Source organism: Scyliorhinus canicula, chromosome 14 (assembly GCF_902713615.1).
Source record: "Scyliorhinus canicula chromosome 14, sScyCan1.1, whole genome shotgun sequence".
Classification (NCBI taxonomy): Eukaryota; Metazoa; Chordata; class Chondrichthyes; order Carcharhiniformes; family Scyliorhinidae; genus Scyliorhinus; species Scyliorhinus canicula.
The window spans coordinates 72,500,100-72,512,752 of NC_052159.1; the positions used below are offsets into that span (position 1 = coordinate 72,500,100).

Genomic DNA, 12,653 nt, shown 5'->3' on the forward strand with positions numbered 1-12,653 from the left:
CCCCCCACCACTCTTGTACCTGGTGCATCACATGAGCACTGGGCAGAACAAGGTGGCACTAGGCCACGTGGGACAGACGAACATTAGTCGGGAACACCCAGGACTAATAGCCCCAGAAGACGCCGCCAAAGGTCACTAGGCGGAAATCATAACAGGCCATGTCCACTCCTGATGTACTGCTTGGGGATCCACCTAGGTGTAGGATTAGGGCTCGTAAGGCCAGAAAGGTAGACACTAGTTAGGTTGGTACGGGTACAGCAAGGGCACTAACCTGGATATATATGTTCACAACATATATATGTTCACTATGTTACATGCTGCCTCGGTGCTCTGGCAGAAAGGTGTGAGGGACAGGTTGGGCTGGCTGTAGAGGGGCGGGGGGAGGGTGCTGGGCAGAGGGCCGGGGCTTACAGCCAGCCAGGTGGGCAGTGCAATGTGCTACCGTTGGCAGGAGCCAGACATTGTCAAATGTTGCGAGCAGCAGAGCTCATCGCAGAGCAGGTCATCGTCACCCTCCATCCCATGCACCAGATCCGATGTTACTGCCAACCCAGGACCCACGTCCCGTGGTGAGGCAGGTAGGAATCACAGAGGGGGTCACAGATGGAGTGGTGCAAGGGGAGGGAGTGGTCAGTGGGGGGGGGGGGGGGGGGGGGTGGTGGATGTGGTGTGGTCAGTAGGGGTGGGATGAGAGGTCTGTGCCGCTGGCCAGGCACCGTAGTCGGCAAACCTGGAGGCGATTAGAGCGTCCCACGTACATTGGCCCAGTCACACTTGTTGTGCGGCCCCCCCGTGCCTACCCGGGTCCTATGTCCTGCCCATCCCTGCCCTCCTCCGCGTTTTCCTTGTCGGATGAAGACTGACATTCATACTCCTCCTCCAGCACGTCGGCCCTCTGCTGCACGATATTGCAGAGGATGCAGCAGGCCACCAAGCTGTGGGAGACCCTCCTAGCGATATTCTGGAGGTCCCCTCCAGAGCAGTCCAGGCACCTGAACCGCATCTTTAGGATGCTGAAGCACCGCTCGATCACACTGCTGGTCGCTGCATGGGTGCCGTTGTAGCGGTCTCTTCATCTTGTCTGTTGACTCCGGACAGGTGTCATCAGCCACAGCTGCAGCGAAGAGTCCCTGTCATCCAGGAGCTAACCCCCCAGCTGGAGGTGTGCCTCGAAAAGGCCAGAAACCATCAAGTGTGCTAGGATGAAGGTGTGCACATTGCCCGAGTATCGGGCGCAGACATGCATCTCATGGTCACACACCAGTTGCATGTTCATTGAGTGAAACCCCTTTCGGTTTGTGTACAGCAGCTTGTTATCTTGTTTCACTCAGTGAACATGCAGCTGGTGTGTAACCGTAGGTGCCCGTAAGGGGACATGCATCCTCCAAATCAGCCCTGGACCTGGGGAATCCCATCTACGGCAGTGAACCCCGCTGCCTGGGTATCCTAGTCGTTCGGTCCAAATTGAAATTGATGTATTGTGCCCACCAGGCATATAGGGCCTTCATGATGGCAGGGTGCACCTGAGCACTGAGGGATGCCGGACAGCTCCCCACTTGGCACCTGGAAGGACCCCGTTGCTTAAAGGTTCAGGGCGTCCATCAACTTTACTGCCACTGAGAGCAGGTGTCCACCCCCATACTCCCACGGTGCCAGGTGCATCATGATCTGGCAAATATGACGGCATGCCCGGTCCGGCAGGTCCTTGAATGATAGGCTCTGTCTGGGGAGCTAGTCCCATAAGTATATCTGGGATCCATGATGTGGAGATGCCGGCGTTGGACTGGGGTGAGCACATTAAGAAGTCTTACAACACCAGGTTAAAGTCCAACAGGTGTGTTTCAAACACGAGCTTTCGGAGCACTGCTCCTTCAGGTGAATGGAGAGGTGGGCACATACCTCTCCATTCACCTGAGGAAGGGGCAGTGCTCTGAAAGCTCGTGTTTGAAACAAACCTGTTGGACTTTAACCTGGTGTTGTAAGACTTCTTACTGTATCTAGGATGGGGCTAAGCCTTGTGGGTCAGAACAAAGAAGACAGATAAAAGAAGAAAGAAGAGACAGAAGATTAGGCATGAGATAGAGAGAGCAGTTGTGTACTTGAGAGTTTTTCAGTTAGAGATAGCATAGTTTAATATAGAAGCCTTTTACTTTAGGAATATGAATCGTAAGTAGTGTAAATAAATTTATAGTTTTGTTCGTTAACACGACGCATCCAAACCATCAAGGTAAAGCAAAACAGAGAACAACACAGGGGGCACCCCAGCCCAATGGCCCATCTGCTGGTAAACCCCATTGAGTCCCCCCCCTCCAACTCGGCAGCCCGCAGTCGTGCCTCTGCATTTCCTAACTCTTCTCTCTCCCTCATCAACCATGCATCTGTTTCCCGATTTTTAAAAGGACAAGTGAACCTCGCCGTCGGGAATTCGCCCCAGCAGAGACGCAGGATTGCAGGGGCCCAGAGAATACCTGGTCAGGCCCGCTAATGATATGCAAACGCCATTTACTGTATGTGCAGAGTGGAACGCATTAACACCGCTGTCAAGGCATCGGAAAATTGTGATTTAGCGTGAAACTGGTGCCCGCCAAGATTTCGGCATCAGGACCGATTCTCCGCCAATCGTGTCTCTCGATTCCGCCGTCGGCTGAAGGAGAATCCTGCCCAAGCCCAAAGTAGCTGACAAAAAAACAACAGGTTCAGGCATAGATTCTGGAAATACCAAAACAACGTTGCTTGGTTCTTTTAATTGTTTTACTTTTTAAAACCACAGGTCTGTGTGGAAATATAATTTAGGACTTACTGCAATAACTCAAGGATCTCAGCACTTCCTGCCCAATGGACAAGAACAGGAGGTTTATGCACAGCACGCCACCTCCAAGTCTCCTGCTACCTTCCACTGGGCATAATTTTCCTTCATCAATACCAGGACAAAATTCCAGCAGTCCTTGCCTACGAAAATAACATCAGCACAAAGGGTGCAGCAATTCAAGGGGGGAAAACCCACCACCTTCTCAGGGCAACAAAAATGAGGAATAAATACAACAATGCCAGCATCTAGTGAGAATGTGGTCGTGAGAGTGCAAAACTGCTAAATCCAGTAAGAAAGATTACGGGAACAAGTAAAATAAGTGCTTGAGGACGGAAAATAGAAAGAGCACAGCCTCCAGGATGTAAAGGAAAGATAGTGAGGGAGAGCAGGTACAAAACCTCCAAATTGTAACAATTCAGTTAAACATGTTTTGCCAAGAACTGCGTAAGAATAATGTATCAGTAGGACAGCACGAGATTTATTGGTTGGTGTCAGGTATGAAACATTGAGTAGCCAAAGTAGTTTGTTAATCTTACCCTCTGTCTTATATGATATAGACTTTTGGCTAAGATTTCTTTGATGTCCTTCAGTTCGTCAGGGGAGACATTCTTTATTTCTCTAGGTTTCTTACTTCTGCAAATTCAAATAAAATATCAAGACCAGATGAAAATAACTTATGCAGCAGTTTACAATGTAATAAAACAATCTTGCGCTTTATGGGCGGGGGGGGAGCAGAGCACGATTTGACATCAAATCACATGATGGGATGTTAGACCAGATGAAAAATAACATCAGGAACAAAAAATTAAAGGAGCATCCTTAAGGAGGAAAGAGAAAAGAGAAAGAGAGATAGGGAGGGAGATCCAGAGGTCAAGGTCTTAGTAGCTGAAAACATGGCCACCAATGGTGGAGTGATTTATGCTTAAGAAGTCACAAATTGGTGGCGTGCAGTGATCTGGGAAAATGTTATAGGGCTGAAGAAGATGTGGAGGGTCGAGACCATGGACAGATTTGAAAGCAAACAAAAAAATTGACAATGTTTGACCAGGAACCAAATCACAATCAGCAAACACATGGAAGGATGGGTGAGCAGGTCTTGGTGAGAATTCAGAAAATGTCAGCAGAATTTGAAACGGCCACAGGTTTTAAGATGTTACAAAAGGGAGTCCGGGTGGAATAATCAAGTTTAAGAGTTGACAAAAGTCTGATGTGGATTTTGGTAGTAGATGCAAGCAAGAGATGCAAGTGAAGGCAAAAAATGGGTGACTGTAATGAAACATAACAGGTTCAGAAATTCAGGGTTGTAATTCTTCCTGCCCTGAAGACACAAAGAAAAGCCCCGAGCATTCAAGCTCAAACCTGATAAACCCAATGGTACAAACGTGAAGCCTGTTTTAAAGCAATCTACTGCTTGTAACTTGCACCTCCTAGTTTCAATGATGTGTAAATCTAGTGAATGAAAGCCGCTTCAAACTTAACCACGTCAAATCCAAAACACAGAAGGCAATGCCCATTTCCAATTCACGTTCCTAGGGGCTTATTTAGAATTTTTGTTGCACCCAAGATGAAAGTATTGTTTAACTTACAACAGGGAAGCAGATGATGACACCTTACTGAGTTGTCCAGACTCAGCCAATTCAATTGCTTGCTTCAATTCCAGCTTCTTATAAAGAGCAACAATACTGGACGTTGGCTCTTTATCCCTGATCAAAAGCTTTGACAAATACTTGCGATCAAACTTTTTGGCCCTAAAAGTAAAAGCAGAGATAAAAATTGTTTTAATGCATATATTTCCTTTAATAAACTTGTTACATATATTTTATAATCAGTCAATGTCCAAAGTATCCCTCATCCTCATCTTTCATGCTACGACAGAACTGACCTCATCAAATAATAGTGAGCTGGATTCTCCGCTGCCAGGATTCTCCGATGCGCTGGCAGTGCACCGACATCCGGGGATTTCCCGAAGGCACGGGAAACCCCATTGGCCTGCTGGCAGGACAGAGAATCTCACTGCTGGCGCGGGCACACCACAGGACGTAGAATCCCGCCCAGTTTTTTTTGCAGAGTGAATTTGTAACAAGCCAATAAAGCAGTGATGGGGTTTAAGAGCAGAATGTTCTTAGACATAGGAGATGAGTTACTGATCACGGGATTCCTAGCCTCTGGCCTGCTGATATTCTCAGGAAATGTTCATTTTCATCTTTTCAATTGTCTTTATTGTAATTCAAAGAGAGTTAAAGGTTCACAAACCTGGCTACAAGGCATCACTATTACAGCTAGTGCTGGTTTATAGATCTTGGGGCAGGATTATCCATCCCGCCAGCCCCATTTTCCAGTGGGCGCGCTCCCGCCGGCAGTGGGACTCTCCGTTTCCGCAGCCAGCCAATGGGGTTTCCCATTATGGCCATCTCCACTCCATCGGGAAACCCATGGACGTGGGTGCTCTGCCAGCGAAGTGGAGGATCCCGCCGATGAAGAATCCCGCAGCTTAAATTTTGACTTCAAGAAAACTCACTCATAAAGACACCGATTGTCATCACTTATCACTCGTGGGGAGTGGGAAGAGCATCACTGCTCTTCCCCTTCCAAGCCATACACCATCCCAACTTGAAACTGTGTCACTGTTCCTTCACTGTCGCTGACTCAAAATCCTGCAACACTTTTCCAATACCATCATCGTCTCAAGAGCAATTGGGGAAGGGCAACAAATGTTGGTACTGCCAGTGACACCCTCATCCCACGAAAGAATGAAAAAGCAAATTGTTACTGTCCTGTGCTGAATCAGAGATTCAGTCTGAGATTGAAGCAAGTTACATAATCAAGCACTATGGACTATGTAAAGAATTGAAACGGAAATTTTGGGCAATAATTTAGTTTATGACATACTGTGGATCAAATCAAGTGATTGCATGAAGCGAGAGGTTACGGGATCTTTCCATTTGATGATTTTTAAAAATATGTTTATCCAACTTGAGAACCAATTACTTTTTTTCTTTTCAACCTATCCTCAAAGTCTCTCGAAGATTGTAATATTATATGGATCAAAATTCACCGAGGATTTACATTTGCCGTTTATTATTTCTTTAACTCCAAGAAAACAATTGATGTGATATGGGGTGCGAATCTCCAGCCGCGTTGGGCTCTCGCTTGCAGCAAGCCTCCCGACGGGCACCGCACCTCCCGGGATTCTCCGAAGTCCCGCGAGGTGTCGGAGTTGGACCCCGCCCCAAATGGGCAGGACCGATTGACCTTGGCACCAGGCAGACAACATACCATCCTGAAGCCACATTTTCAACCACAGAAACGCTCGTTTGTTCCTCAACTAATGAATCTACCATCACTATTGCTCTTCCCTTCATGTTCCCCCCCTACTGTCCAGCTGAGTTGTTTGTGGTGCCAAAAAACTGGATCTGACTGAACTCCTCGGAGGAAACAGGTTCCAAAATAGAAACTTGACTTGAGAGCAAGATCCCAGGAGACTCCTGCATTAGCTGCCTAGTTCTTTTGGACTGCCTGGCGGTCACCCATTCCCTCTTTGCTTCCAGTCCCTTGAACTGCAGTGTAACCACCTCTCTGTGTGAGCTATCCATGTAGCTCTCAGGCACTGAAACCCAAGGTTTCTGCAGTTGGAAGCACTTGCTGCACATGCAGTTGTCGAGGACACTGATAGCATCCATGGTTTTGCACATATTAATGGACACGCATTCCACTCGACTGAGCTGCCCAACCATGCTTTCATTTTACTTCCCTAGTGATAAATTTATTCTACTTTGGATTACTTATAGTGGGCGGGATTCTCCGTTTCTGAGACTAAGGGCTGGAATCTCCGATTTTGAGGCTATGTCCGAAGGAAGTGTCTCGTTTTATAATGAAACAGCCCCCCCCCCCCCCCCCCCCCCCCCCGGCACTGGACACTGTCCACCATGACAGATTTACGAAAACTCAGACCACACACGACCCTCGCGGACGTGAACTCGGCCCACTGGGGGTGGAGGTTTTGGGGGGGCCTCAAGGCAACTTGCTGACACTGTCACTCCTAGATAATGCCGATTTGGAGGGGGCGGAGCATCCGAAAAATGCACCCACCCGGATTTGGTCGTAAACCGGAATTCTCTGCCCAATCGGCGGATACGATTTTGTCGTCAGGCAACGGAGAATCCCACCCTTATTTTTGCACCAACAGAGAATCCGTGGACTTTTACGACTGAAAATCGGAGCCGCACCTGCACAGATTCCACTACCGGTGAGGGGCTAGCACAGTGCAGCATGGAACACCGTTGATTCCCATGACAAACGGTGCAGGGTCGCCGGCTCCTTGACCAACACTCGCAGGGCTGACAAGCTGCAGCCGCACATTCCCCACACATACACTTATCGAGCCTACAAGATGGGATAGTTTGTGTTGGAGCGCCCATACAGCTGATGGGTCAGTTGGGGCCAGAGGGCACCAAGTGGTGTGCTCGGGGAGGGGCACCTATATGACCCATGGCACTAGGTTTAAAGCGGGCTGTCAGCAGCATGCACAGCTGCATGGCTACCTTGTTGGCTGCTGTGATGGTGTAGCATACCCATCCAGCCCGACCCCACAGCCCATCTCCTGGCCAACCCCCACTACTCCCCCCGGCCCAAGCAGAAGCCCTCCGGCCAGCGGCACGATTGTCAGCAAAATATCGCAGTCCGGACGCCTTCCCTCTCTCTCAGCAGCCGCCACACCTGGGTTCACGATTTTTGAAAGCACAAGTAAACCGCAGTGTTGGGAACTCAGTCCATCAGAGGAGGAGAATTGCACGTGGGCCCACTCTGCTCGTCCCACTTAGGAACTGGTTTAGCATAGTGGGCTAAACAGCTGGCTTGTAATGCAGAACCAGGCCAGTAGCGCGGGTTCAATTCCCGTACCAGTCTCCCCAAACAGACGCCGTAATGTGGCGACTAGGGGCTTTTCACAGTAACTTCATTGAAGCCTACTTGTGACAATATGCGATTATTATTATTAATGATATGCAAACGATGTTTAAAGTACGCGGGCAGTGAAACGCATTGGCGCCGTTTTCAAGATGATGGAGAATCACGATTTGGCGGTAATCTGGCACCTGCTGCGATTTTGGGGTGGAAGCTATTCTCTACCCGATCGCATTTCCCGATTTCGGCGAACAGAGAATCCAGCCCAGTATCTTTTTGTATTGGCTCCAACTTTCCCTTCTCACCGGTGTTTCTCAGTTAAATCCAAGTATAACTACTTGTTTAAAAGTATTGGTCATACTATTATTGGCCAAAAATATTGTTTAAAAATATTGGCTAATTAACCTGAAATTATGTTAAATGGCTGACTGGAGAAACATGCTTTGCCGAGCATATTTTCCAATTACCGGACAAAGATAATGGTGCTGGACCACTGCACGGGGAAACGGTACCTTCCCAATTTTATTTCCATTTTTATAAAAATGATTGCTCCTATCAAGATATTATCACAGCAGTTAGGTAATCTTGCAATTTACACAAACTGGATTGACTAGCCGGGAGGAAGTGGGGACTGGGAAAATTTGGCACTGAATGACAAGTTGCAGAGCAGAGAGAACAGCAGCATGTACTTATCTTTGGTCTGCCGCACAAACACAATAGGGCAATTCATAGCAGGGGTTATTTTTTTTGCCCGACTGCAGCAGGGGAGAAAGTGTATCCATTGTCAAATCTGTTGGCCTGATGTTTGAGTGATTGGAAAGTGGAACAGGGTAAACTATGCTTCCTGACCGTCACGCGAGGCAAAAAAAAACATTATGTAGATATTGCACAGCTGAATGCAGTGACACTTATAGAGTAGCCGTCAATTAACCAAGATCAGTTTTACAGAAAAATTAAAGTTTATTTCTTTCTAGGTTTCTAGGTGCCGAGGTCGGTAATTAATCAGAGGCATTTAACTTATTGCATAAAACTTAAATGATGAAACTATGAATTCATACTTGTCTCTCCAATAATAGTGACTCCACTGTCCACAGATATCTTCAACGCCAGCCAACAGATGGTCAAAAAACTAGACAGAAAAAATAGATTTAAAATTGGAAAGCAGCTATATATTTCATGCAAGGTGTTAAAAGCAAGGTAAAAGCAAATTACTGCGGATGCTGGAATCTGAAACGAAAGGGAAAATGCTGGAAAATCTCAGCAAGTCTGGCAGCATCTGTAGGGAGCGAAAAGAGCTAACGTTTCGAGTCCGATGACTCTTTGTCAAAGCTTTGACAAGGTCATCGGACTCGAAACGTTAGCTCTTTTCTCTCCCTACAGATGCTGCCAGACTTGCTGAGATTTTCCAGCATTTTCCCTTTCGTTAAAAGCAAGGTGTTAAACGCAAAGAGCTCAGCTTTTATGCCGAGGTGGCCAGGATTGGTGTATCGGCAGCAAGTTTGTGAACTAAACTGGTGAGCACAGTGAAGCAGCCATCTTCATTATCCTCCCCTCTCTAGTGGTAGTGCAAGTAAGGGACCAGAATTGTGGAACTCCTGAAGGATCAAACTTCCCCTTCCTATGCAACTTATGTCATTGGCAGAGAGACAGGTCTTATCAAGGCTTCCTTGCCACTTTTTAGGGAATTGCTTTCTTTGGATATGGCTGAAATTGAGGTTTCAATATAGTGTTTCAGAACTCAGTGAGGATGGTGAAATGTCAAGAAGGCAGGCCAACATCGGGTTTGCAGATGATGAAAATAAAATGAGGATTTCATAAGCTGATGAGCAAGAGGGCCATAAATGTATGGGAATTCTCTTGGCCAGAGAGCAGTGTAGGCAGGGTTATTGAATTAGGCAAGGCAGAGTTAGACAGATTTGTGATCGCCAAGGGAGTCAAGGATTATGGGGGACAAACCGGAAAGTAAAATTGAGACCACGATCTTTTGGAATAGGGGAGCAGGCTCAAAGGGCCAAATAGCCTGCTCCTGTTCCCAAGTCCCATATTCCCCTCGAACAAGTTTTTTTTGTCACCTCTCCAAAGCACTCCTGAATTGACATCTGTTTCTATGAGACTTTTGGGCATAATCTTTATGTTACAAGTGAAATATAAATGCAAGGATGTGATACAGATAAACAACAATACCACGGGCACTTACCCGAATATGAATCTCTTCACTGACTGTTGGCTGTTTTTTACTTGACTTTTTAACATCCAGAAAGCCAACCAATGGGCGGATAGTCATTCCCTAAAATATCAACATTCAACATTTACTTCATCAAATACAGATGCACAATTATTGGCATTTCGGGACAAACAATTTTACAGTTACATTCCCTTTCTCTGGACGCTCTCATCAGAGGAATTCATTTCTCCCGACCTATGATATTAAATCCTTCATTCATCTTGAAAATGAAATGAAATGAAAATCGCTTATTGTCACGAGTAGGCTTCAATGAAGTTACTGTGAAAAGCCCCTAGGGTCCACATTCCAGCACCTGTGCAGGGAGGCTGGTACGGGAATCGAACCGTGCTGCTGGCCTGCTTGGTCTTCTTTAAAAGCCAGCGATTTAACTCAGTGAGCTAAACCAGCCCCTTAATAATAATAATCTTCATTGTCACAAGTAGGCTTACATTAACACTGCAATGAAGTTACTGTGAAAATCCCCAAGTCGCCACATTCCGGTGCCTGTTCGGGTACACTAAGGGAGAATTCAGAATGTCTAATTCACCTAACAGCACGTCTTTCGGGACTTGTGGGAGGAAAGTGGAGCACCAGGAGGAAACCCATGCGGACACAGGGAGAATGTGCAGACTCCGCACAGACAGTGACCCAAGCCAGTAATTGAACCTGGGACCCTGTCGCTGTGAAGCACCAGTGCTAACAATTGTGCTGCCATGCCGCCCTTGGGCACTTTAATGTAGATCACCCCATAGTATTCTACATTTGAGGGAATGCAAAGCTACTCTGTGAAAACTGTTCTCACAATTTAACATTTTTAGGTCCAGTAACATTCCAGTGCATTTGTGCAGCAATCCCCAAATTTAATGTAGCCTTTCTGCATTGCAGCATCCAATACGGAATGCTATACTCCCAATAGGATCTAACCAGAGCTCTGTGCAGTTTTACCATGGCTTTCATCCCGTAATGTTCTGGCATGCTCAAGATAAAGACCAAAATTCCATGAATATTTTTGTACCTGTCCACTGGCTCTTAATGGTTTCTATGCTTAGACCCTTTGCTCATTCAAAATTCCTAGATTCTCACCATTTAGGAAGAATTCGGAAATAACTTACTTAATTCCAAAATGAATGACCTTGCACTTTCTCCACTTTAAATTTAATCTGCCAATTTTGAGCACTCACAATCTAGCAATGGCCCATTGCAACTTTGTGCTCTCAAACACACCGTTTATTACATGGGCAGCATGGTAGCACTGTGGTTAGCACTGCTGCTTCAATGCACCAGGGTCCCAGGTTCGATTCCTGCTTGGGTCACTGTCTGTGCGGAGTCTGCAGACTCCCCCTGTGTCTGTGTGGGTTTCCTCAGGGTGCTCCGTTTTCCTCCCACAAGCCCCGAAAGACGTGTTATTAGGTGATTTGAACATTCAGAATTCTCCCTCTGTGTACTTGAACAGGCGCAGGAGTTTAGCGACTAGGGGATTTTCACAGTAAATTCATTGAGCAAAATCTATACTTTTGAAAAGGTTAATGTATGCCTAATTGTGACAATAATGAATATTATGATTACATTATCTATCTTAGATTCATCAACACATTTGGATTCTCTGCTCTCTGAAGAACAAAGAACAAAGAAAATTACAGCACAGGAACAGGCCCTTCAGCCCTCCCAGCCTGCGCCGATCCAGATCCTTTATCTAAACCTGTCGCCTATTTTCCAAGGATCTACTTCTCTCTGTTCCCCACCCGTTCATATATCTGTCCAGATGCATCTTAAATGATGCTATCATGACCGCCTCTACCACCTCCGCTGGCAAAGCATTCCAGGCACCCACCACCCTCTGGGTAAAAAAATTTCCACGCACGTCTCCCTTAAACTTTCCCCCTCTCACCTTGAAATCGTGACCCCTTGTAATTGACTCTCTTGGAAAAAGCTTGTTGCTATCCACCCTGTCCATACCTCTCATAATTTTGTAGACCTCAATCAGGTCTCCCCTCAACCTCCGTCTTTCCAATGAAAACAATCCTAATCTATTCAACCTTTCTTCATAACTAGCACCCTCCATACCAGGCAACATCCTGGTGAACCTCCTCTGCACCCTCTCTAAAGCATCCACATCCTTCTGGTAATGTGGCGACCAGAACTGCACGCAGTATTCCAAATGTGGCCTAACCAAAGTCCGATACAACTGTAACATGACCTGCCGACTCTTGTACTCAATACCCCGTCCGATGAAGGCAAGCATGCTGTATGCCTTCATTGAGTTTCATTGAGCCACTTGTAAATAAAGTGAGGCCCCAGTACAGATGCTTGCAAGACACCACTACTTAAATCCTGCCAATCTGAGTACACACCCATTATCCCTACTCCATTTCCTATTGTCTAACCAATACCCTAAACTAGCCAACAGGTTGCATCCCAATTTCAAGAAATCTCTCTTTGTCTTAACAGGCTGACACAGAACCTTGTTGAATGCCTTGATATGTAATATCCATATAGACTGCTTTATCCTGCTCTTGCATCCTCAAAAAAAAGATTCTAACAATGTCCCCACAATTGATGTGAGACCAATAAGCCTTTTATTTCCTAGCTTTTTTATCTTCCTATTCTCAAATAATGGTCTTATATTTGGGCAGATAAGGGGCGGCACATTGGCGCAGTGGTTGAAACTGCTGCCTCACAGCGCCGAGGTCGCAGGTTCGATCCCGGCCCTGGGTCACT

At 46.5% G+C, this 12,653-nt stretch overlaps 1 protein-coding gene across 1 annotated transcript in view; it reads right to left on the minus strand.

The window, feature by feature from the left end:
* The window catches only part of slc9a2 (solute carrier family 9 member 2), a 94,425-nt gene that overhangs the window by 13,955 nt on the left and 67,817 nt on the right, over positions 1-12,653 (minus strand). Inside the window, exons 6-9 of the mRNA XM_038818720.1 lie at positions 9,909-9,998; positions 8,770-8,840; positions 4,396-4,557; positions 3,346-3,442 (exon numbers count right to left, since the gene is read on the minus strand). Of these exons, the coding sequence (XP_038674648.1) occupies positions 3,346-3,442; positions 4,396-4,557; positions 8,770-8,840; positions 9,909-9,998 (420 nt within the window). The remainder of the gene's footprint in view (positions 1-3,345; positions 3,443-4,395; positions 4,558-8,769; positions 8,841-9,908; positions 9,999-12,653) is intronic.